This window comes from Sorex fumeus, unplaced genomic scaffold, assembly GCF_029834395.1.
Source record: "Sorex fumeus unplaced genomic scaffold, SorFum_2.1 ptg000078l, whole genome shotgun sequence".
Taxonomy (NCBI): Eukaryota; Metazoa; Chordata; class Mammalia; order Eulipotyphla; family Soricidae; genus Sorex; species Sorex fumeus.
In genome coordinates this window covers 2,092,256-2,118,675 of record NW_026606135.1, presented here as the reverse complement: position 1 = coordinate 2,118,675, position 26,420 = coordinate 2,092,256, and the positions used below count along the sequence as shown (strand labels likewise).

Below are 26,420 nucleotides of genomic sequence, written 5' to 3'. Positions count from 1 at the left end.
CCATCACATCCTCCAGAACGGCAATGGAGAAGATTATCCATGACTTCTATTCAAATCTCTTCGATAGCCATGTCCACTTGCCGACATACCAAATTCCACAGGATGGGTATGTCGTTCCTAACGTTCTCCCTTCCGAAATCCGACACGCCATTTCGTTGGTAAAGAAGCAAACAGCACCCGGCCCAGACAAGGTCAGACCTGAACACCTGAAGAACCTGCCGTCAGTACTCATCAATACACTGGCTCGGCTCTTCACTCGCTACCTGTCTGAATGCAAGGTTCCGTCCCAATGGAAAACCAGCAGGACCGTACTACTGTTCAAGAAGGGAGACATCCATGACATTGGCAACTATCGCCCGATCTGCCTATTGTCTGTCATCTACAAGCTGTTCACTTGAGTCATCCTGAATAGGATTGGCAGAACACTAGATGAAGGACAACCATGCGAGCAAGCAGGGTTCCGCAAAGGATTCAGCACCATCGACCATATCCACACGGTAACCAAGCTCATTGAGGTTTCTCGGGAGTTCAAGATGCCGCTCTGCTTAACGTTCATTGATTTAAAGAAGGCCTTTGATTCTGTTGAGACGGAAGCGGTCATTGAAGCCCTAGCCAATCAGGGCATTCAAGCCCAATACATCAGGATCCTCCGTGAGCTGTATTGCGGATTCACTACCAGGATCTCACTATTCTACAAAGAAGTGATCGTTGATGTCAAGAGAGGGGTGTGGTAGGGTGATACCATTTCACCGAAACTCTTCAGTGCCACCCTCGAGAACATCATGCGACGACTGGAATGGGAAGGAATGGGAGTGAAGATAGATGGTCGGCAACTACACCACCTCCGCTTTGCTGATGACATTGTTTTAATAACACCAAACATCAGCCAAGCGGCACAAATGCTGGCCGACTTTGACCGTGAGTGTGGAAAGGTAGGACTACAGCTGAATCTTACGAAGACAATGTTTATGAGAAACAGCCTTGTTCCTGACGCCCCATTCACTCTCAATGGAATGACCATCTCCGAATGCAACAGCTATGTGTACCTAGGTCGAGAGGTCAACATGAGAAATGACCTGGCACCCGAGCTGCGCAGGAGGAAGAGAGCGGCTTGGAACGCCTTCAAGAACGTCGAAGAAATAGCTAAGAGGACGAAGAACCTCCGGCTCCGGGCACATCTCTTTGATTCCACTGTTCTTCCTGCATTAACATATGCCTCAGAGACCTGGGCCCTACGCAAACAAGATGAGAACGCCATTCAGGTCTCCCAAAGAAGAATAGAAAGAGCTATGCTTGGAATAACACGTTTCACTCAAATGAAAGAACGAATCCGGAGTTCTGACATCCGTCGACGATCAAGGATCAGGGACGCTGTCTCATATGCCAAGGTGTCGAAAATCAGATGGGCTGGTCACGTAATGAGATTTAAAGACGACCGTTGGACTAGAGCTGTTACTGATTGGATTCCACGGGATGTCAAGAGACCGCGTGGCCGCCCACCTACCAGATGGTCAGACTTCTTTGTCAAGATCATGAACGATCGGTTTGAGGCCCTCCATGTTCCCGGAGCGAAGAGATGCCATTGGGCTACACTAGCACGCGACAGGGACAAATGGAGACGTTACTGGCGCCCACTCGAGCAAATCGATGACTAAAGGGAAGTTAAGTGATTAAGTGATTAAGTGACCACTTGTATGTAAATTTCGTGACTTCATCTTTTCTAACAGCTACATAGTACTCCATTGTGTAAATGTACCAAAGTTTCTTTAACCAGTCATCTGTTCTCGGGCACTCAGTTTTTATTCCATATTCTGGCTATTGTAAGTAGTGCTGCAATGAACAGACAATTGCAGATGTCACTTCGACTATACTTTTTTGCCTCTCTGGGATATATTCCCAGGAGTGGTATTGCTGGATCAAATATTTCCTCTGTTGTACCATACTCTATATGTTCCTACCAAAATTCAAAATGCACATCAAGAGCTGAAGATAATGCTTGGCACATAGTGTATTAACATCTGCATTCCACTGGAATAGAAGTAAATAAAGGCTGTCTCACTTTATCTTCGTGGGGTTACCCATCACAGTAGTTTGTAACCAAAATAAATGTATAAAAGTCATTGAATGACTGAGCTTCAACCTTATCCACCAAGTGAGTGGAAGAGGATATTCCATTCGCCAACCAAAAATCATTTACTGAGCACTTGCTATGTCTATTCATGGCTGTGGACATGGGCAGTGAGTCGCTGTTATGAATCCAAAGCTCATGGCAGGCTCCCACTCTAACTGCACACAAAGTAGTCTCAGAGTTATGGAAGAAAAAGTCATCATTTATTACTGGAGGTGACTGTTGGCTTCCCCCCCCTAGAATAGAGGTTATAGGCTTAAGAAAAGCATCAGACCATCCTCTGATATGAGACCCCATTGCATCTCTGAGCTGAATCTAATCTTTTGTTTTTATCTGAAACTTTTCCGCTGTCATGCCCTTGGCATCAGTATTTCAGCCTCACAACTAGTTTCTCCTATTCCACAGTCTCTTCTTTGTTCTGGGGTTCAGAATCTTGTGATACTGGTCACACCCACCCAGTCTTTAGAGTGTCTTTTTTTGCATTTAGATCGAGTCCCAAGGAAAGTCTGTATTTCTACTATATCCTCTTCTTTACCATCCTAAAGTCCTTCCTCTGGATCACCAAATGTGAGCAAAGAAACCCTTCTTTTCCATCCTCATGATGAATTCAGTAGGATTCTGAGTAAAGGTGAGAGCAAAAGTTAGAACTACAGGTCACTTACCTGTGGACAGTAAGACAGTGTCCCAGCAGAGGGGCCAGGGGTGAATGGAACAACACATGAAACTCAGAAAGACAGTTTGTGATATCTATAACCAAGAATCAAATAGTTTAAACATAGGAGGTGTCCTGCCAAGTCAAAGTTGAAAACAAAAAATCTTTTACTTCTATTATTTATAATTTTTCTTTCTGTGAACGAAGATTAATCATTGTATACTTTTAAAGAGGAGATTCGGCCACTTAATTTCATCTGTTCATGCATCCATCCATCCATGCATCCATCCATGCATCCGTCCATCCATCCATCCAACATATGTACATTAAGCACCAGTCATGTCCCTTCGTCATGCACCAGTCACGGTGGGTGCTGGATTCTAGAAATAATGAAACACACACACACAGCTGGAAAGGAACATTTCTTTGAATTCTCTGCATTTAAATGTGCTAACCCTTCCCAGCAGACATACTTGTGGGAGGGCTTGGAGCTTCTTTTTACCTTTCTGAGTCATATCCTATTTTTTACTTTTCATTGTCAGCTTCTCTGCATTTATACTTTTGTTATGTACCTTAATTCATAATTGTGAATAGAAGTGCTGAGGAGGGTTAGAAAGGAAATTCCCTTGGGAGCTGGTTGGGATCACAGTAGGTGGTGCCACCCTGTGTGTGTGAGGGGGTGGTGAGGTGGAGATGTGGTCGAAGTGTGCCGCTGGTTGAATGGCATTGCTCCAGAGTGGATGACTGGAGATGGATGAATGTCTCCAGGAGGAAATCTTCACATCATCAAGGACTCTTGGCTTTGACTTATCCTTTTGGGGAAAGAGGATGAAAAATAAAAGCAAGCCAGCTCTAAGTGACTGCATTCTCTCGCAGAGGTATCTCTATTATGTATTTCAAAGGGAAAGCAGACACAACAGAAATAGTTTCCCAGCATTTGAGGCTCCTGAAAGCTGGGGGGCTGACCGGAGCAGGGAGGGGGTTAGTCTTTCTCATCAATTAATTGCTGCCCCAGAATTGAGGAGTGGGATGACAGGGAGGCATGGCTCTATCGCTGTTGCTGTGTTCCTTGCTGGGCAGGGAGGTGAATACCCAGTGGTGGCAGTGCCGTCCCACAGCTGTCAGGCTATTATAGTAGGGGCCTCCCTTCGAAAGGTCACAGACATGTTTGCTTTCCTCAGACCTGAGGCTTTTGATTAAGTTGACAGTGGCTGGCCATCTAGGTATATCGGTGCCACTTCAGAGACAATTCCTGCCCATCCCTCCCAGCTTCTTAGCCTGAAGTGATCTGATGGGAGACATCAGGCACACAGACCTTAGTGGCACATATCCCTGTGCCAACAGTAGCCACAGGACACAGATTGAAGGCAGGTGGGCAGGAATGATTAAGGAATTGTCTGCTTGGTTGTCATGGCAGGGGTGCCCTTGGGTTAGCTTGAGTTATTGGGCAGGTACCCTGGAACATGGTTCTTTGGGTGCCCCACCCCAGCTTCCCTACCCTAGTCTGTCTTAAGTGGTGGAGAATGGGTCCAGGCTCTGGCTAGGGCCCGGCTTATGAGGGCTCATGGTCTAAGACATGCGAGGAAATGAAATAATAGTTGAAATGGTGCAGAGAAGGAGTTGGAGGTGTGAGGGGTATACTGGGGAGTGGTGGGAGGTGAGGCTGGGAGACAGCAGGGGTGCTGCCCACAGCCCAAGGATCTCATTTGATCTTCCCAGGAGTCCTTTGAGGCCCACGTATTGTCCTATTTATATCTGGTGATTCTGTTTTTCTAAAATATTTTTAGCAGACACCTTGCTGCTTAGGTGTGCAGGGAGTCATCCCCTTGACCTACTTTGGCTGATGGTTGTTTGTGCAACAGATTCCTGTGAAGGGTCCCCAACCTGATCATAGTGGAGGTGACTTCATTCTCAGTTGTCTTCATTCCCTGCTTTCATTCTCACTTTGCTCCAGGGCCCCTTCTAATGGAGGAGTGGGGATGGCGTGGGGATAACTCCTGAGAACAGGGCTGTACTCCCCACACTACACCCTGTGGGGCTCTTGAGAGGCAGGTGCTGGCATTTGGGCTCATCTAGTTGGCATTTTTACTTTACTTTGAATTATTTGGGGGGAGTGGCAGTACCTGACTGTGTCCATCTCTTTCTCCTGGCTCAGAGATACCTCCTAGTGGCACTCAGTCATATGTGGTGCCAGTGATTGAACTAGTGTCAGCTGCATGGAAGGCAAGTGCTTATCTGCTGTACTGTTGCTCTGACCCCAGTTGGTGGATTTAATCAGCCTGGATCTCCCACTTACTGGGTTGTCCTGTTATTCCAGTTTTTCTCTCCTCATTTTGCTCAGAGGTAGACTATGTCTCCTGCTCTAATCATGGCTGCACCCAGCTAAGGAGAAGGCTAGCTCTCAGAACCCACAGCTGTAGATCTCAAGGGCATCCCTGATCACTGTAATGTCACTGCAGGCTCTACGCAAGGACTCAGCAATCTTTGGCACCTCAAGCTGATGGGGGGGTTCCTCGTGCTCTGTTGACCCTAGGCTCTTCTGAGAACCATAATGGTATTGCCAAGGCCCAGGCCTAACTCCTGGGCATAGATCTCCACTGGACACACTTTATTCCTAAACTCACTTGTACTCTTCTGTAAAGTCCTCAAGCCTCAGCATGCCCTGATAGCTGCCCCCCTTTGAGTCCTGCCTCCCTATCGGACCTGTTGACTTGGGCATCTTAAAATGCCTTCAGAATCTCTAACCCAGGGTCCTGCCAGTTGTGGCTCCTGGACATAATCCAGCAACTGCTCATTTTTGTGATACACGTTTATTTGTACAATCATCTCTTGTTGTTTTTGGTTTCTTGCAGAAGGGACCTTTCAACCATACCTTGTAGTGCTCAGGGATTAGTACCTGGCTCTATGCAGAACTGATCTCTGCACCCAGCTAAGGAGAAGGCTAGCTGCTTTCATTTGATCATGTTGGTTCTCTTGTTTGCTGGATGTCTCTCCCTTTTCCTCCTCCTCCCCTTCCCTCTGCCCCACTATCCCCAATTCCTGAAGAAAGACTAAGTGTTAGTCTGTTCAGGACTCTGCCCCCAGACTGGGTTTTTGAATGAACAGTTGGAAGAGGGAATATGGTGGCATAGATATTGGGTCTCAGTACTTCTGGGACCCCAGGGATCAAATTGGGATCTATGCATGCAACACATTTGCCTTAACACTTTTACTATTTATCCAAATTTCTGGTTTTTGGGGTGATCTCCAAAGTAGTCTTTAGTGCCTGGATTCTCAATCAACTGGGCTAAATGATTGCTAGGGCCAGAGTGCCATGTTCTTGGGTCTTTGGTGCCAAGGTCACCTCTTCTCCTTTTAACCCCTTCCCACCATCCCCAGTGGCCCTGGTGATGCTCAGGAGCCTCGGAGGGCCACACATGGCCAGCTGGGGAGAGTTCAGGAATGAACTGGTATCAGGAGCTAACCTCTGCACAATCTCCCTGGTCCCATATCCACTTATGTACCTATCATCTATGGTTGCTCTTTCGCTATAACAGCAGGTTGAGCAGTTCCTTTCTTGGATAGATCCCATATACCCTGAAGTATTTAGTTGTCTGTTCTCTTACAGGTGATTTTGTACACTGTCCCTTGTGGACCCTGCTTCTTTGTACCATCATGTTTTTGCAGATGTTGTGCCCTTTCCTCTCCTTCTCCAGACAGATTTTTTGGCTCATGCATAGTAAAACAGCAACATGCCCCACCTCATCTTGCAAAGAATCTGGGTACGAGTCTCAATCATGGTGTTGATCATGTTGGTTCTCTTGTTTGCTGGATGTCTCTCCCTTTTCCTCCTCCTCCCCTTCCCTCTGCCCCACTATCCCCAATTCCTGAAGAAAGACTAAGTGTTAGTCTGTTCAGGACTCTGCCCCCAGACTGGGTTTTTGAATGAACAGTTGGAAGAGGGAATATGGTGGCATAGATATTGGGTCTCAGTGTTGGCAGCCTGGGTTACCCCAGCCCTTGACTGGCTTTGTCTCGCCTCTAGAAATGCACCAGTGTAAAGGGTTTCACTATGTCTGTCTTTTGCAGATCTCTAACCTGTACCTGTATGACAGTGTTCTCATGCTGGCCAACGCCTTCCACAGGAAGCTGGAAGACCGGAAGTGGCACAGCATGGCTAGCCTCAACTGCATACGCAAATCCACCAAGCCATGGAATGGAGGAAGGTCCATGCTGGACACCATCAAGAAGGTGTGTATGAAGTGGTACCTTTCTTAGCCAACCTCAAAGATACTCTGTTCTTCCTACTCCCTGTTCTCTGTCCTCTCCAATGTGACCTGAAATCAAACTCTCCATTGTCAGCTCAATAAAGAACCCTCAAGCTTTCCCTCTTCCAGTGCTGTAATTCCAGTCCTAGTGTTTGAGGCTGAGTTTGTGAATATGTGTTGTTACCATTTGTCTCCTCCGTACTGTCAGATAATTATTATTATTTTAGCTATTATTTTCTTCATAATTATTATTGTCTCCACATATAAGGAGATTGTATGCAAAGAATAAATAACTTGTCCAGCGTCAACCTTAGTGAAAAATGGGGGCTGCTGCCTAGCTCACCTCTGCCAGATAGCCCTTGATGTATGTTGCATTTTCTATGAAAGATGTTGTCTCAGTTGTCAGTGCAGGGAAGCATCAACCAGGACCTCAGCATTGCCTGCTGTGTGGGTGCATATGTATGCACATGATGTGTACATGTTCATGAAGATATGTACATGGGTGGACGTGGTTGCATGCATGCTCTATATTTGTGAAGTGCATCTTGGACTGAGACATGACACCAAGTTAGAAGGCTGGGTTTTAAATGAATTGGGCAATCCACAGAAGGCTTGTTAGAGAGAATTGACTCTTACAAGCTTCAAAGGAGCATTTAGGGAAATCTATAGAGCTACAATGCTAGGAGTGTTTGTCACAGTAAATTGCAAGTGGTTTTAGTAGCAGGAAATGGATTTTGATGTGGGTTCTAATCTGCTGCAACCTGGGCCAGAGACAAGTTCTCTCGTAGATTAGTTCATTCTTTAGATTCTCCTAGTGAACAGTGTCTGGGAGATGAAGTCTGGAAGAGAGCCTACAAACAGGCTTTCCCAGGAAAGGGTACTCCTTAGAGATCACCTCTGCCACCTCCCCGTCCCGAGCTCTCCAAACTGCCAGAATGAGGCGAGGGCTTGCACAACCATCACATCTCATCTGGCCAGATGCCATGTCCATAGAATGTTTCTGCCTCATTCTTAGCTGAGATCCAGATTTAATTGAGTTCAGGTTGAAGCTGTAGATGAGAATTGACTTTGTAAGGCATCACAGGTAGCAAAATCAGAACCCGAGCTGGGTTTGGTTGTTGGCGCTTATCCTTACTTCCTCACAACTTTCGCCCACGTGTCAGATGTGACTCTTGTCTTTGACTTCCCTCTTGGTTCAAGTGAAGGTGAGCCCTTGAGGGGATTATAATAGAAGACTTTAAACTCCAGAAAGTTGCTGCCACTCCAATTTTATGGGTTCTAGGACACATACAGGTCTAATGTTATTGACAGCATAAGCCATAAGCATAAGACATAGGAATTTCCCCTGTAAGCATGAATCTGGTGCCTCTGTGTTAATTCTGCTCTAAGAATCTGGGACTCCGTCACCCTTTCCTCTTCATTGCCTCATTAATTTTTTCCTTCCTACTTGTCTTTGAAATTCCCCACCTCTCATATTTCTACTTCCTTCTAACGGGTTATTTTTCTTTCCTGCAGGGTCACATCACTGGTCTCACAGGGGTGATGGAGTTTCGTGAGGACAGTTCAAATCCCTACGTCCAATTTGAAATCCTCGGCACGACCTACAGTGAGACCTTTGGCAAAGACATGCGCAAGGTAATTTTCAGGCACCATCTGCCTGTGCTCCTGCTGCAGCAGCACAGACTGGGGGCAGCATCCCATGTTCTGTGCAGGTGTCAGAGCACTGTTGTTCCCTGTTCCAGTCTTCTCTGCTAAAGTACTTTTGGTTGCTGTCACTTATGGGACACCATCACTGATGGGACACCATGAGGCAGAGGCTCAGAGAAGTTTGCAGACTAGAAGTGCCATTAATGCAGAAGCTGAGGACAGAGGTTCAGGTGTCAACTGAGTCAAGCTGTTCTTTGGAGGGAAGGGAGTGGATTTGAGCCTTACCTGGTGGGATTCAAGAGATATTTCTGGCTCTGTGCTCAGGAATGATCCCTGATGGTGTTTCAGGGACCATATGTGATTTGAGAGGTTCCAACTGAGACCAGCAAGATGCCAGGCAAGCATTTGAACTCCAGTACTATTTCGCTGAGCCTTGCTTCTTGGGCCTGTAGAAGGAGTTATGAAATCCTGGAGGGAGGCTGGAAGAAGGGACAGTCTGCTTCTCAGAGCAGTTAAATTCATGGAGATTGAGGTCACTACAGTTTATAGCCAGAGTATAGCCATGACTGAAGAGTGAGACTGGACAGAGATAGGAGATGTAAGGAGAGTGAGTGCACTGGAAACCACTGGAGAGATGCGACAGGCAGATAGGCTGCATACCTCAGGTGGGGTTCAGCCTTGTGTTTGGGATTAATGCAAGTGACTGGCCTGTGGAATCTTTCTACTGATACCCAATTCCTTTCTCCTAGTTGAGAATTTTAGACTGACGAATTGTGTGGGAGTGAACCTTTCTCCCGGACTTTAGCCATCTAAGTGAGGGAAAGCCTGTAAAGTTAAGAATCTGATACATGTTGGGACCAAGAGGCCCAGGTTGCAAGCTGGTCGTTGGAAAAATGATCAAAATAGACACCTCATTTGTGGTCACTGTGAATTATAGTGTGGAGTTAATGGCTAGGGCACAGGAAAGGGCAGTTGTGTGACTGCCTGTGGCCTGCTCAGCCCAGTTAGCTTTGATGACCTCCCAGGACTAACCTATACAGGTTTCCTTGTGTTTGTTTAACCAGAAATGGGAATATTCATGATGCAAAGGAGCACAGGGTTCGGTCTCACCAGGAAAGCATTCGTGGACTGGCTAATACTCATCAGGGGCTCTCATAATTCCATACACATGCATTTGCATACACTGCCACACACATTCCCCACATTTGAGAGGAAGATATCTCTTCAAATGAATGGCTTCTTTAGTCACTTCCATCATCGGCAGAGGAGAAACAAGGATTTTGCGATATTTGAGTATTTGAACAATGGGGGACTGGAATAGAGTGATGCTCTCATGGGGTCTTGCAGAGTGTGAGCACCAGAGAACATGAAGGGATTGCTCATCATTTGCAGCACGGGAGAAGGGCTGGCCCTTCTGCCAGAGGCTGGAATAACGGGGTACATGTGAGGGTGAGGATGTAGGGATTTCAGCCCACCCCGTGACAGTAAGTAGAGCCATGGGTTGATTTTATAAATCATAAAAGGTTTGCTATTTGATTGTGTTATAATAACAACATGCATGATTCAATGGCATTTTAGAGGTAAATTTGTGGCATTATAGAAATGTTGAAAAGAGGAGAATGAGTGACAATGATGTGGCACTTTAGATGGTCGGGTTGTGGCTTGTAATGTCACAGGTGATCTGTGAAGTCTTTTAGGGGTGCCCAAAGTCGGGAGGCTTGGTGGGTGGCAGCAGAGGTCAGGGCTATGACCACAAACTAGTTTGTATTGGGATTGGGAAGGGGCAACGGGAACAGATAGTCCTTCCAGTCTCTCTGATATGGAAGGAGTTTGCAGACTCCAGTTGCCTGCTGAGGCAGCCCTTTATATCTGCCAGAGTACCTGCCTTTATTCCCAAGGATTCCTCTGAGATTAGTGATAGATAATCAGAACCCGCTTGCTGGCTTCTTTTCTCACCCGTTCCTTCAGCTCAACTCTAATTCCAGTTCCCACAGTCAGTGGAAATGTTTCCCGAGCCATGCCGATTGGCCCCTCTAAGAGTGTGAGCCGGCAGGAGCCACTGTGTCTTCCACTTCCTGTTTCAGGTGTCTGGGCTTTCCGTGTTGCCAAGGCAACACATACTTCCAATACCCTGAAGCCAATGGGAGCTGGAATCTCAGTCTAAGGAGCTTCTGAGCAGGAGGCCGGAATGTAATTGAGTTGGAAGGAAGCTGATTTTCAAGTGGGTTTTATTTTCAAATGTATCCTTTTGTCATTTAAAAATCTGTCCTTAATAACTGCATATCCCCGTTGTTATCTGTCTGCCTGGCAGCTTACCTCTGTTAAGAAGAAGAAGTTATCTGGAAATCAAGGAATGAGATTTAACATGCAAACACTTGTTATGGGGGCCCCAGGTGCACAAAAGCCAGGTCTGGAGGGTTTTCAGATGAAGCTAGAGACGATAGGCACAAAGTGTCAGGGGTCTAGGGCAGCTTTTAAAGGCAGGGCTGAACTGTGGAACCTGATGGTGAGGGGTAAGACTGGGAAATGGAGGTGACCTAAAAAGAAAGTTGATGGTGAGCAGAAAAAGAGGAGCCCAAGGCTCAAAGGCAGTGCCGAAGACAGGCCTCCTCAGAAGGCAGGTCAGCTCTGAGGAATCGCCCTCGACTGCAGCTCTCTATGGCCCAGGCCCAGGAGGGAGCTGTTAGAAAGCCATGCAGAATAACTAATAGGTGCTGATGTGACTGTGCTGGAGGCTGGTAGAAGATTCTAGAAGGATGACACATATACTGTGCTCATGTTCATGCCCAAACAAATAGAGAAAACACTGACACCAAAACCCAAACCAAGTGTTTTTTTTTTCTTTTTTAAGATTTAAGCCAAAAGGAATTATTTAAATTAAGGAGCCAATAGAGGTTTTCTTAAAGAAAATAACCCCAAGAGAAATCTCGGGGAGAGTGAATCAGCCAGACGTTTTAAATTAAGTGGCATCGAGAAACTATAGATTACTCAGTCTCTTCAGAGATTGGAAGGAGTGGGTGATCGCCTTTCACTGCAGGGTGCTGGACAAATGCTAATTAAATTATCTCATCCAGGAAGTGCATTCTCGTTGAGGGAGTGCTGAATGGCAAAATCAAAGGTCTATGTCACCAGCTTGCTGTGTAGCTACAGGCAAAATATTAATCATCTCTCTGTTCTTCCTGGAGCTTTGTAGCATGGGTGATCACCAACCAACCCTGTGGGGGAAAACTTTGCTGGAAACACAATCCAGCTCCCACAGGGCTTGGCCTGACATTTTTTCCTGGGGTTCATGTTTACTGCTATTGGAATTCCACAATTTGTATTTGGTTTTCTTTTGGCACAGAAAGAAAATCTCTAAAGGGGGCTCTTGAGACTTTCCCACACAAGTGTCCTTAGCTCATGACTTAAAGTGGGACAGAACTGTTCATGGCCACTCTCAGGAAAATTTCCAAAGGTAAGGGAGTAGAAAAATGTTTAACCTAGGCCAAGAGGGAGCCAAGTAGGGGTAATCATGCACCTGCTGTGACCAAAGGTGTATTATATGTATGTATGTTTTCTCAATGATTTTGTAGCCTTAGTGACTCTCCTGACTCAGAAGACACTTCCCTTTCTTGAGCCTCATTTTCTCATAATGAAAGGAAAAGATAATAAAAGCCTTCTGGTGGAACAGAGGTCCCCGTCAGTGCAATAACTACAATGCAACACTGTACAGTGAGCAAACGGGGGGCTGTACACCTTCGCCTAGCACTCCGCCCCAGACCTCACAAGACAGGGCACACTCAGGCAGCTTCACACAGGCTCTTCTGCCACCAGGTATTGTGTACTGAAGCTTCTCTTTATACTGAATGCTGACCTGTCACCTAGAGACTAGAACTGTCCATATGCCAGCCTGTGTCCAATGTCCATTCCATGCCTAAGAGCAGATATACCATAATTCTATAGGCAAAGAGGGAGTAGCAAGATTCACCTCTGAAAATATTGCATTTTCAGGATTCTTTTGGTGTGATTCAGAAAAAGAAAAGGAGTCGTACCTCCCCCCCCCCCCCCAACCCCAAGCAAGCATGACTTGCCTAGGTTCATTAGCCGCAGCTCTGCAGATTTTTTTTTCTTTGACGTGAGTGCTAAGGATGTTCACCCTGATGATACTGATACATGGCCTTCAGTCCCATGCAGAAACACGGGGTACTTGGTGCTGTGAAACCTTGGGAAAATTGCATGCCACTGACCCTTCATTTTTATGGGTCCCATCCTCCTGATTCGTGGGGTCAGTACAGAGAGATCTACCTTCTTAAGCATGAGAGTGAAGAAATGGGCAAGGGGCATCATCTGGAGAGCCTCTGGATTTTTACTGTGGATGGTCATTCCAGGACCGAGATCACCCTGATGTGAGGAGAGAGAACGAAACCCTTCTCTACTCCTTTGGACAGAGCAGAATAAAGTTCGGACTGGACTTTAGACTGAATATAGTCTAGTGGTTTTCAAGAGTTTTCTGTAGCTCTTGAAAATCTGTTCTAGTAGAATCTTAGTTTTATTTATTTATTAGTGAATCGCCATGAGATACTGTTACATACTTACAAACTTTTGTGTTTGCATTTCAGTCATACAATGATCGGGTACCCATCCCTTCACCAGTGCCCATTCTCCACCACCAGTGATCCCCAGTATCCCTCCCATCACCCCTCCCCACCCCCCTCCCCTCCCTGCTTCTGTGGCAGGGCATTTCCTTTTTATTCACTCTCTCCTTTTGGGTGTTGTGGCTTGCAATAGAGGTATTGAGTAGCCATCTTGTTCAGTCTATAGTCTATTTTTGGCAGCTCCCAACCTGAGCGGGTCCTCCCAGGACCCATTACTTGGTGCTCCCTTCTCGGTGTGAGCTGCCTTTTCCCCTAGCATGTGAGTGAAACCCAACTACATTAAAGCTTAAAGTGGTAGTAGAAAAAGATATGTGATGATTGTACTAGGTGGGGGATTGGGGTAGAGGATCTTGAAACTCACTTGCACAGCCTCTGCTGCCCTGCATAATGGAGGGATTTAATCATGTGGCCCCAGTAAGCACATGATTGTGCTGGGTTCCAGACAATATGTAGCAAGGAGCCAGAACACTCCTTGGAATTCAGAACCATGCACTTCCTCTTGGAGAGCCCGGCAAGCTACCGAGAGTATCCCACCTACATGGCAGAGCCTGGCAAGCTCCTTGTGGCATATTTGATATGCCAAAAACGGTAACTAGAAGTTTCACAATGGAGACATTACTGGTGCCCTCTCAAACAAATTGATGAACAATGCGAGTTCTGTGATTCTCAGTCCCCTTAGTCCCCTCATTCTCTTCCTTCTTCCTGTCTGCCTTTAACCCCCCAGAGCCAATATTTAACTGTTTAGTCTCTTATAGCCCAAAATCTACTTGAAATTCCACCAATTTAGCTTTCACATTCTAGCAGTTACCTAGGGAAGAGAGAGAGAGAGAAAGAGAGAGAGAGAGAGTAAGTGTTGGGGTGGGGGAGAGGACCGCATTTTTCCTTACTAGTTTAAGATGCTTTTGCTCTTCGCCGTCAGTTTTAATCCTTAAAAGAGCTGTGTTTGGACAGTAATCCAATCCCATCTCTCTCACTACCCCTGCCCCCTCCTATCACCTTCATGTCATGTCCACAGGCGGGTCTTGTGACTGCTGATAATTGAGTGTAATAAGTGCTCATCATGCAGTGATTGTCAAGCCATAGGATCAGAGTCCTCTGGGGGCTTAGAAGTACATCATTAGCATTCTTGTCCAGGTCTGCTGCGCTATGTTACAAATTGTCCCACATTCTCAGGGTTCAGAAGTTCTGAGCCGTGAAGCCAGGTGGAAAAGTCAAAAGCCAGCGGGTAGGAGAACTCTGGCAATAATGTTGGAGCTGCCTCTTGTACCCAGGTGGAATCCGTTGCCTGGTGGCTCCTGCCGCTATGCCAGGGGTCTTGCAGAGAGTTTCGTAATGAAGACGGGGAGGTGGACAGCAGTGGAGCTGGGACAATCAGTCCTGAGAATTGTGTGGGTCTATCCTCTATTAAGCCTCTCTGATGAAGTCTCCCAGCTGTGCACAGTGAGTTGCAGAAACGAAATAAACTCGATTTCTCTATGGATTAGCATTCTTGCAGCATGTTTCCTAAGTAAAATGTCAACCATTCAGAACCCTTGTGCAGAACTGTTTTTGACAGGGCTGAGAACCAGACACTACTGCTTTATCTGAGGAATGGGATAAAGAAAGGGCACAATTAAGTATTTCATTTTAAGTCACGTTAATCTCTTTGTTTTGAAGAGAGCATCTCTCTTTGCTCCTTTAGGGTTGAATGTTTAGAAAACACAGATCAAATGAAAGGAATACAAAATGTAGTTATATCTTTGAACCAAGAAATAAAAGCTGCTAACATTTTTGATGAATTTCTTCCATCATCTATTTATAGAGATAGTGATAATGTATTTTTCTCAAATTGCTATTAATCATATACATATTTCCATTCTGACTTTCTTGCTTGGTACTGTTGGGGAATGTTTTCTCCTTTCTTTAATGATTCCTAACAACTCTTTTTTAAATGGAAACTCATTACTCAACTTACAGGGAGTCAACATTTGTTTTATATATTCCCATATAATGAATGTTTTCATATTTTCACCATATTACAGAATATATAATGAATATATAATATGTTATGAATGTTTAAAATGCATATACTTTTAATCACATATATTTCTTCCCTTATAATTCTTGAAAGGTAGAATTACCAAACCAAGAATAATATACTTTTGCATTTGAAATATATTTTCAAATTTATTACAGAAATATTTAATCATTTTCACGAAGATAATATATACAAGCCTCTTATGTTCTCTGCTCTGAAAATTGAGTAATATATTAAACATTTTTTCTCCCACTAGTTTGGTGGCCATATGGACAAGTAATGTTAATTTTGCATTTCTGTTTTTGTATGTTTAAAATATGATTATTGGACACTTGTATTTAATATTTTGTTTATTTGTACCTCCTTTATATTGAAGATGAAGGTTTTCAAATTATACAATCTCTCAGAAGATAACTTACTTGATTTATATCAAATATTTTGTTTTTTGTGAATTGTTTGTTTTTGAATTAAGAAAATATTTTCACATAGAGACATTTAAAAATTGATGTTTGTATATTTTTAGAAAGAGATACTCAATTTGCAAAGTAAAATTTATTCATATTCTCTTCTCCTGTTTTTATGGTTTGAATTTAATTCAGTGAAATCTGCCATCTGCCTTTGGGATAAATTGTGGTGTATTGACCCACCTTTGATATTTTCTCAGTAATGGTTCCTACTACCATTTTCCAATAATCCTTTCTTTTTTCATTGACTTGAATGTCCCATTTGTCATATGCGCTATTTTATATTGTAGATCTCAAAGATTTTGGAAGAGTATCTTAAGTTCTTTTCTTTTTCTCTCAGCTTAAATTTAATTCACCCTTGCACTTTATTGCAGTGTGCTTGTCTGCAAGTAACACAATGTTCATCCCAAGTGGATTAAGCAATAAGGAAGACTTATTATCTCACATTAAAAGAGGCCTGGAGCTCAGGTGGCCCCAGGGTTGGCCATATAGATGTTCAGGGCCCAGATCAAAGATTTGGGTCTTTTTCATCTTTCTAGTTGAGTGTCTTCAGGGCATAGTCTTAGCTCTCTTCATAGTTACAGGAGGGCTGTGCCTGTTCCAACTGTCATACCTAGAAAGACAGCAGCAAGTAGAAGAAGGTCACTCTTTTCTGTGTGTCTTCTTTTTATATATGATGAGACCTGTTGCAGGAGCTGACCCGGCCGTGCCATTTTATATAGTGATATGTCGCCTCTTTGTTGAGGTCGTCCACCTGGATGCATATGGTACCTTCACTGAGGTAGTTTCTATCTCAAAATGCTTGTGTTCAACGTGTCTACGTCTCAGGCTTATATTCCCTTTGTAATGCTGATAAGGATTTATGCTTTCTTTTGTATTTCTAGGGACAGAGCTCTTCACATTTCAAAAACTTAAACTTAGTAATATTATCTGGGGCCCTTGTTGGTCTTGAAGCTATTACTTTGGTGTATCTATCAAGAACTTTATTTTTTGTTGTTTTTGGGTCAGTTGTGCTCAGGGCTAACTCTGTTTCTGTGCTCAGGGATCACTTCTTTAGGGTTCAGGAGACTATATGTAGAGCTCAACATAGAACCCAGGCAAGTGCCTTTACCTGCTGTGATATCTCTCTGGCCCTATATTGGGGATGATTTTTTCCTGATTCTTACATTTGGATAGGGAATGTTTTTTCCTGATTCCTGCATTTCCATAAATCACTTATAGTACTCTAAAATCATGCTTATTACTGGTATTTTAAAATTCATTATGGAAATAATTTTTAAAAATCTAACTTCTCTTCTTAGCTCTGTATTGCCTCTTTTTATTTCATTTGACTTGATAAGACTTTTAATTGCTTATTTTTTTAAAAAAAACTGATCTAATTGGTTTAATCAGTTTTGCTGTATTTTTTGTTATCTAATGAATTTGTTTTTCTCTCTGCTGCTTTGTGCTTATTTCATTGCTAAATTTAGTGTTTATATAAAATAAAAAATAAATAGTGTTCATTTCATTGCTAATTTTAAATTTTATTATATTAGGTGTTAGATCATTTAATTTTATTCTTTCTGGTTTTGGAATGTTCTCTGGTTCTGAAAATAGTTGTGACTGAGTCTGAATGATTTTTCTACTGTAAATTGAAGTGAAACATTTGTGAATAATAGTCCCTATACTGAGAATAAGTAATGGTGCATTTTCAAAAGCGAGGACACATAAAGAAACAGAACAGGGGCCAGAGAGATATCTCTCTGAGCTTGAGCACATGCTTGTCCTGCAAGACCCTTTGCTTCAATCCTGGCACTGCACTACCCTCCTCCCCCACCACTGCCAAGAGTGAATCCTGAATAGGTTCACCAACCCTCAGAGGACTAACATGGGATGATATGAGTCATTAAGATAGGGGGGTGTGGCAGGTGGAGGTTCCCCAGGTGGCTTATGTGAAGTGGGAAGGAGAGAGCTGGCAGTCTCAGAAAGAAAATCTACCATTTCTTTCAACTCACTTCTGTCACCCTGGAAGTGCCAGGGAGATTTAGGCCCCTGCACAGCACAGATAATCAGTTCCTGCCAGCCCCAAGCGATATCACGATCATGACCATCCTGTTGTTCATTGATTGCCTCGAGCAGGCCCCAGTAACGTCTCCTTCGTCTGAGATTTTTTAAAAAGTGCCATATTCAAGGCTCTTTCAGGGTTAGGAGAACGAGATCCATCATTGTTACTGGTATTTGGCATATTGTGTATGCCACAGGGAGTTTGCCAGACTCTGCCATGTGGGCAGGTTACATTTGGTAGCCTGCCAGTTTGTCCAAAGTAGGAATGAGATAATAAGATGTCGTGCGGCCACATTCTGCTTCCGGGAGCTGGGTTTTATAGTCTCTGGGTCTTGGCCGTTGATGGGATTACACGGTGCCAGGGGGCCAGTTGGTGGGTGTGACCCCGGCCTACTAGAATATGGAGGATCTGGGCGGAGGATGCTCAGCCCCGATCCGAGCAGGCTTGGAGATCTCAGCCCCGGGATCCGCATGCCTTTGTTCCTCTGCTGGTACCTTCATGCGTGTGGAGAGTGGTCTCAGCATGGTGGTGGCTGGTTCTGGAGGTCTTCGGCTGCCGGAGCCCTGGTCGGGGCCGGGAAGGAAACTCAACCTGCTCCCTTCCAGGCGCCCCAGCGAGGAGAGCCAGGTGCGGGGGCAGGAGACTCTGCCCCAAGCGATATCTGTTAAGCTTTTCCTGACCTCCTCTTGTTCTGCATGGCATGGGAGATGATCTCTGCTACCCGATTTCTTGGAGGGCCGTGGACTTGGGCTGGAGAGAGGAATTGCTCTTTGAAGGAAAGGAAAACCACTCCAAATTTTACCCAGGCTTTTGGGTTTGTCACTTTTCCTTCACAGAAAAGAATTTCAGGAGGAGACAAATAGTTAAGTATAAAAGGATTATTAGGAAAATAAAGGGCAATAAGGAGGGAGGGAGGTTTAACATATGCTCAGGAGACAACATGGAATTCTCCAGAGTGGAGAGAGCCAGTGCACAGCCCAGTGTTGAAATATGCAAGTACACATCTCAAGAGTTGAGATGCAGGTGGCATGAACACTGGCAGCATGTGTCTGGCTGCATACGTGTACTTCCTCTGCCCAGGTTAGTTTATATATAGCTTTCTCAAACTCTGTTATTCCTCCATCCCTTTGCTAGGCTGGTTGCAGAGGGGAAGTTTGGAGCCACTGATGGTCTTCTTTAGATATTATTTATTCATACGGTCCATTCTGGGCTCCTGAGATGAGTCCTTTCTATAAGAGACCTCCATGTCTTCATGGTTCAGGTTTTGGACAGTTTTTCTCAGTTTATATAACCAGGGCAGGGCTCCCCTATCTTCCTGCTTGCAACAGAGGTAACGGGTTCTCATTGGTGTTATTTTCACTGTAGTGATTATTAAGAGTGTTGAACTTTTTCTTCATGGGTTTATTGTGTATTTGGAGTTTGTGAGATGCCCAGGCAAATCTTTCAAGGACTTTTTTTCCCATTTGCTTTTTAGTCTTTTTGTTTGTTTGTTTTTCTGAGTTATTGGTAGAGTTAGATATAGTTTGTTTACAAATATATGTATTGGAAATGTTCTCCCTTTCTGTGGTTGACCTTTGCATTGTTCTGTATGGTGACTTTTGATGATTGGAAATTGGTAATTTTAATACAGTTCAACTTATTTATCATTAGAAAAATTATAACTATTTTTGTTGTGTTTTAAAAGATATGTTTATATATTCAAAAATATGAAACTTTTATTCTACATACTTTCTTATTTTATACTGTGTGTATCTATGTTGCATCTCAAATTAATCTAAATATGTGGCGTGAGTTTGGAGGTAAGAGACAGTAAAAAATGGAGATATTCCACTGACCCAATAGAGTTTATTGAAAAAATAAACTCCTTACCCTACTTCTTTGCTATACTATCTTTCTATAGACCTGTTAAAGCTCTATTCATTTTTGTTTGTTCTTGTATTTGGGCCACACCTGATTCTGCTCAGGGCTTACATCTAGCTCTGTATCCAAAACTTATGCCTTGCAGTGCTCACAGACCATATAGGATGCCGGAGATCGAACCTGGGTGAGCCCTAGCAGCGGTACTCTCTCTAGACCTTATATTCATTTATTTTTCAGGCATTTTACCTATGCTCTTGATGGTGGAATTGGTTCTTTTCTCTGGTTTACTAATTCTTTGTCATTTGATTTATGTAATTAATTCCATCTTGTGAATTTTAATTTTTTTTTTTTTTGCTATTTTAGGTAATACCCAACAGTGTTTAGGGCTTACTCCTGGCTCTGTACTCAGGGATCACTCATGGCAGGGTTTGGGAACCATATGGGTGCCAGGGATCAATCCTGGATTGGCTGTTTGAAAGACAAGTGACTGAACTTGCTGTACTTTTTCTCTGGCCCTTTAATTTTTGCTATTCTCTGGAGCGATAGCACAGCGGTAGGGTGTTTGCCTTGCATGCAGCCAACATGGCCGACCCGAGTTCGATTCCTCCGCCCCTCTTGGAGAGCCCAGCAAGCTACCAAGAGTATCTCGCCTGCACGGCAGAGCCTGGCAGGCTCCCCGTGAAGTATTCGATATGCCAGACACAGTAACAACAAAGTCTCCAATGGAGACGTTACTGGGCCCGCTCAAACAAATCGATGAACAACGGGAGGGCCTTTACCTTTACCTTTACCTTTACCTTTTTTTTCCAGTTACAAAAGTTTCATTTAGTTTTATTGTGTGTCTTTTCTTTGCTGTTGTCTTGTTCATTTGTTTCAGAAGAATTTGTAATTGCTTGTTTAAGCATTTCTGTGATGACATTTAAAATCCTCTTCAGATAATTCTAACATCTGATTCATTTTGGTCTCAGCATCAGCTGATTGTCTCTTCTTATTCAAGTTGTGATTTTCCCGGTTCTTGGAATGATGGGTAATTTTATTTATTGTATCCCAAACATTGTGGTAGTTACTTTAGGAGACTGTGTATTCTATTTAAATCTTTTATTTTAGTAGGGAGTTACCTTATTTAGTTTTAGCACATAAGTCTGGCCTACTTCTGTCTCCCGTGCTTCCAATGAGTCTTTAAATTTAAGAGCTGGTGCTATTTTGGTCTGCTTATCTGGTGCTGTTGTTGCTCCCTCTACACGTTTCCCTAGGAAGGTGAGGAGCTTCTCCTGAATGGGCCACCTGGTGCCTCTGGTTGAAGGAAAGGATTCTTTCGACTGTAAAGGTGAAGCACATTCTAGCTGGGTGTTGTGGCCAAGCTACTCAACCTATAGGGAAAGTAGAAGACCTCCCGGGTTAAGTGCTGGTTGTGATTAAGACACATGTTAATGCCACCTAATGATTCCAGGGAGAAGAGAAGTCTCAAGCCTATGGAGACCAAGAGATGTCATAGATTAGGTACTTGTCGTAGTAGAATTGCCAGTTGTTAATCCCACCTAGCTACTCCAGTGCCTCTGAGTCCTACTCAGGCACTGCTCAGTGCCTCTGAGGAGCAAAGTCTTGGGCCCATGGTGACAATGCATAAAGATGCTGGGCTTTCTCATTATTATTATTTTATTTTTATTTTTTAATGTATCGCCATGAGGTACAGTTACAGATTTACAAACTTTCGTGCTTACATTTCAGTCATACAATGATCAAGTACCCATCTCTCCACCAGTGCCCCTTCTCCACCAATGATCCCAGTATCCCTCCCACCGCCCTCATCCCATCCCCACACTCGCCTCTGTGGCAGGCACATTCTCTTTTGCTCTCTTTTTCTCCTTTTGGATGTTGAGGTTTTCAATACAGGTATTAAGTGGCCATCGTTTTTGGTCTATAGTCTACTTTCAGCACACATCTCCCATCCTGAGTGGACTCTCCAAGCGTCCTTTACTTGGTGGTCCCTTCTCTATCTGAGATGCCTTTTCCCCCAGCATGTGAGGCTGGGTTCCAAGCTGTGAAGCAATCCTCCTGGTCCTTATTTCTACTATCCATGGGTGTTTGGGCTTTCTTATTATTAAGGAGAAATTAGTAGAAATGAATATGTACCATCTTATTCATAAATTCTCATGTTAACTGGTTTTTGAAAATTAAGTGCTTTTTATTGCAAAAATAACCCTGCTTAGTAATAATTTCTTGTTCTTGTTTTATATCTGCTTTTAATGTGCTAATATTTTTAGTTAGTTCTTTATGGTCATGAATTTTTTAATTTTTTAATGTGTTTATGCCCTTATTAGGTTTCAGAATCAAGAATATTTGAGGACTAGGTAGGACTCTTAAAAGCAGTAGAACATCTTTTCTTTCTTTTTGTATTTGGAAGAGTTTTATGAAATTAGTGCAACTTCATTCCTCATTGCATGGAAGAGATCATAGTGACAAAATCATGTTGATACCTTCACACACACACTTCAGAATGTATTTTTTAGACTTCTTTGTTGTTTTTGTTTGTTTCGGGGCCACACGTAGCAATGTTCAAGAGTAAATCCTGGCTTTGCACTTAGGCAGTGCTCTGGGGGCCATATGAGAAGTTGGGGATTGAATCCGGGTTGACTGTGTATAAAGGAAGTACCCTAACTGCAGCCTCTGCATTTAGGGGTTTTATATTACTTTCTGAGCCAGTTTTATTAATCTGTGATTTTTTTATTGTGAAAAATATGCATGTCTAGAATTAGCCAGTGGACTTAGTTAATCCAAGGCATCCTCCTCAGGAGCCAACTAAACACTGCTTTCTTTTCTCCATTAGGTCTGATCAGGGGGTTGCCCTTGGCCACATCATTGTCATAGAGCTTCTTCACAGCCTGTGTAATCTGGGCTTCTTGACCTTGTTTGTCACAGTTAACACGGGTGCTGTTATCTTTTATCTTCTTCCTGGCTGACTCAGTGGTCAGAGGAAACTTGATGATAACAAAGTGTTCAGGTTTGTTTCTCTGAGGCATGAGGAGGTCTTCCCTAGATATCTAGGCTACCTTCTCATCTTCAGAGTTGAACCTTAGGAAGGTGGGCGAGATACAGATCATCCTTCCTTTCTCTTTCTCCCTTCCTTCTCCATTCCTTCTCCCTTCCTTCTCCCTTCCTTCTCCATTCCTTCTCCCTTCCTTCTCCCTTCCTTCTCCATTCCTTCTCCATTCCTTCTCCCTTCCTTCCTTCCTTCCTTCCTTCCTTCCTTCCTTCCTTCCTTCCTTCCTTCCTTCCTTCCTTCCTTCTTCCCTCCCTCCTTCCCTTTCTCCCTCCCTCCCTCCCTTTCTCCCTCCCTCCCTCCCTCCCTCCCTCCTTCCCTTTCTCCCTCCCTCCCTCCCTCCCTCCCTCCCTCCCTCCCTCCCTTCCTCCCTCCCTCCCAAATTTCTTGGCCTTGAAAAACTTTTGCTTTGGCTTCAGCTTTGGGAGGAGGAAGACCTTTCCTCTTTATGTTAGGCACAAACACAAAGAGGAGTTATGTTTGAAGTTGTGATATATTTTACATGATATGAATTTATTTTTATAGACCTGGAGGTGAGAAATCTCAAATTAATGTATATGTAGGACTGCATTCCATTTGGGAGTCTCAGGAAAATCTATTCCTTGCCCTTCTGCATGACTTGGCTCACAGTTCTTCCTTCACATATAACCTCTGGTCTCTGTTGTCACATCTCTTACTACTGACTTCGATACTTCTGTCTTCCTCTTACAAGGACTTTGTGCTTCTTTTATCCAGGAATTTTCCCATCTTAAAAACCTTAATCTTATATTTAAAGTTCTTTCAACCTGAAAGATAACAAAGTCTAGGTATTATGACAGTGATGTTTTGGCGGTTTCACCCAGTCTATAAATGCGGTTATAGTAGAAGTTCAAATGACACCACATTCGTAATCAGATTAGGGCATAACAAAGTTAGAGTCATAGGATTTATATTCAATTAGATATGAGCATTAAGAATAAAGGAACAATTGAAAATGACTCCTAAATTTGGGGTTTAAGCAGTTAAGATTAATGTAGTGCCATTCACTAAGGAAAAACATGAGGAGAGAACATTTTTATAAGAAGATTAAAGGTTTTGTTTTGATTATAAAATATCTGAAGTGCTTATCATGTCTCCAACTGGAATCACCACAAAAACAGTGAATATGCAAGTTTGGAACTTGGCTCAGATGTAGACTTTTTTTGTTGTTTATTTTTGGGCCACACTTGACAGTGCTCATTAGGGCTTACTCCTGGCTCTGTGCTCAGATATCACTCCTTTTGTTGCTTGGGGGACCATAGACAGTGCTGGGGATGAAACTTGGGCTGGACAGATGAAAGGTGATTTCTTTACCCACTGTCTCTCCCTGGGCCCTCAAAGGCAAAATTTATAAGTAAAAAGGGGAGTAAGGGCATAACTAAGGGGTAGAGCATGATCTGCCTGTGTGAGACCCTGTTTAGATCTCTCATGCACACCCTTTCACCAGCAAAACACAAACAAATAGAAAAATTGAGGAATAACTTTTTAATTCCTTGGTACTTGTCTGGACTAGAGCATGAAAAGCTTTATAAAAATCCCTTATTTATTATGTACCTCAGTCAACCTCTCAGACTCTGAATGTTTCCATTATCAAAAGGATAGTAATATTTTATAGGTGTTATGAAGATTTGATAGACAGCTGTATTTACGACTCACATTGTCTCTAATATCATGAACGTGAATATTCACATTTAGACGAGCTATAGTTAACAAGAAAAGGTCTTTAGCCACATGAGCCCAATCAAGAGTTCAGTAGTCACACTGGATAATACGGAAAAACAGAATTTCCCTGATTAAAGATTCCATGGGACATGGAGAGCACTGGAGCTGGCATTTAATAAATACTCAGTAAGCTCTAAAAAGTAGTGTTATTATTTGTCTATAATACCCACTTCTGTCATTTGTCATTTGAATACCATTGCCTTTATTTTTGTCATGGTCTTAATGCCAGGACCACTCAGATTTACACAGTTCCTTTCAGATCTTGCCAAGTTACCAAGGTAAGACTGGTCTGAACATTTCCACTTTCATACAGGACAAGGCTTTTACCCCTTACACCCTTTTACCTTTATAGGCTAAGGCTTTTGTCCTTATAGGTACCTCATATAATTAAACATATAATTAAGAGAAAATATCATGGCATGCTTTGAACGTCCTATCGAGGTGTTAATTTTTTAATTTTAGTGTCCTTATTACATAACTCATTCATTCATTTTTTTTAAACCCAGTTTTCCTTCTCTCCACTTAGATCCAAATATTTTCACCTTCAAAGCGACATTAGTTCTGATCACTGTGGCAGTCTAAACTGCAGGAAGCAGTGCTCATCTAGCAAGTGCCTCTCTCTCAGTCCATTCAGATGGCTCGAGGTTATGCAGGTCGAGCTCTCATGGGCAGTAATAACTGCATTCACTGTTAGCCCTAATTCTGCCAGATGGGATGAAGTCACATCCTGCCCACGTCAGACATTCAGGGATTCTGATAGAAAGGTCAAAAACACAGTTTCTTGTTCCCTTGTAGCTGCACCAAGTATGGAGGGGGGTGCTTTAAGAGTTGGGAAAGGAAGTTAAGGTGATACGGGTAAGAAAGAATACTAGCAGCTTCCCTATGTGCACTCCCCAGACTCTACAGAAATATTCAGAAGGCTGTCCGGCAGGGACACTCTTGTCCCTTTCCTGTGCATATGGAATGTGAGCATTCACATGTGATGTGTCTGGCCAACTCCCCCTGCCTTTATTCTTGTTTTAGATAACTAATATTTTAATTGTCCATTCCAGTGCTCATCAAACTATTTCTCTGAGGAGGTTTTCTCTCTATCCACTGTTGCACATGATGGGTTGTAAAAAACATATTCTTTGGTCTGAAGAAAAATGATAATCAGTTATGAAAATTGGTGTATTATCTTCTAGTCTGGTTCTTTTGTAAGAACCTGAGCTTTTGTATCTATTACCAGGTAAGCAAAGCCCCATCCTGCATATCTGTCAGGATCTCCATATAGCACCCTCCCCCAAAGCCCCAGGGATATCAGCATCAGTCTCATTTGCCAGCTATGTAAAGGACATTCCGCCAGGGAGTATGCTGCATTACACATGCAGTTTTTATCTCCTTCGTTAAGAGACTGGGACAGCTCTTACTGGCATTCTGTGCCTCCAAGGATACAAGAGGACTCTAGCATTGCTACGCCCTCGTGCCCTCTCATTTTATGAGTCTAGCTGCACAACTCGAACAAGCCCATGTATCTGTCTGCTTGTTTAAATGCCAGTCACCCTCCTGGAAGGTGAAGGCATCTGAAGGCACCCACATGTCCATGTACCTTCAAACTCCTACAGGGATTCCTAGTGTGCCACATAATCGTACGCTTTTAAGAGGGTAGATTTCTGATACTCTTCTGACTGCCATATGACCAGATCACTGTCCACAAGGCAGCAGAAATAGAAACCCAAACACTGGGTGTGTGTGTGGGGGGGGGGTATATTCCCTCACCATTATTAAAAGTAGCATGTAATTCAGCCCGTCTAGATGATTTGTTACTGTGTCTGGCATATCGAATACTCTCGGTAGCTTGCCGGGCTCTCCGAGAGGGGCGGAGGAATCGAACTCGGGTCGGCCATGTTGGCCGCTTGTAAGGCGAACGCCCTACCCGCTGTGCTATCGCTCCAGCGATTTATTTTT

General features: G+C 43.6%; 1 protein-coding gene across 2 annotated transcripts in view; it reads left to right on the top strand.

Moving 5' to 3' along the window:
* The window catches only part of GRID1 (glutamate ionotropic receptor delta type subunit 1), a 754,440-nt gene that overhangs the window by 512,711 nt on the left and 215,309 nt on the right, over positions 1-26,420 (top strand). For both annotated transcript variants that reach the window (XM_056130373.1, XM_056130374.1), the window contains exons 7-8: positions 6,849-7,010; positions 8,543-8,662. In XM_056130373.1, the coding sequence (XP_055986348.1) occupies positions 6,849-7,010; positions 8,543-8,662 (282 nt within the window). The remainder of the gene's footprint in view (positions 1-6,848; positions 7,011-8,542; positions 8,663-26,420) is intronic.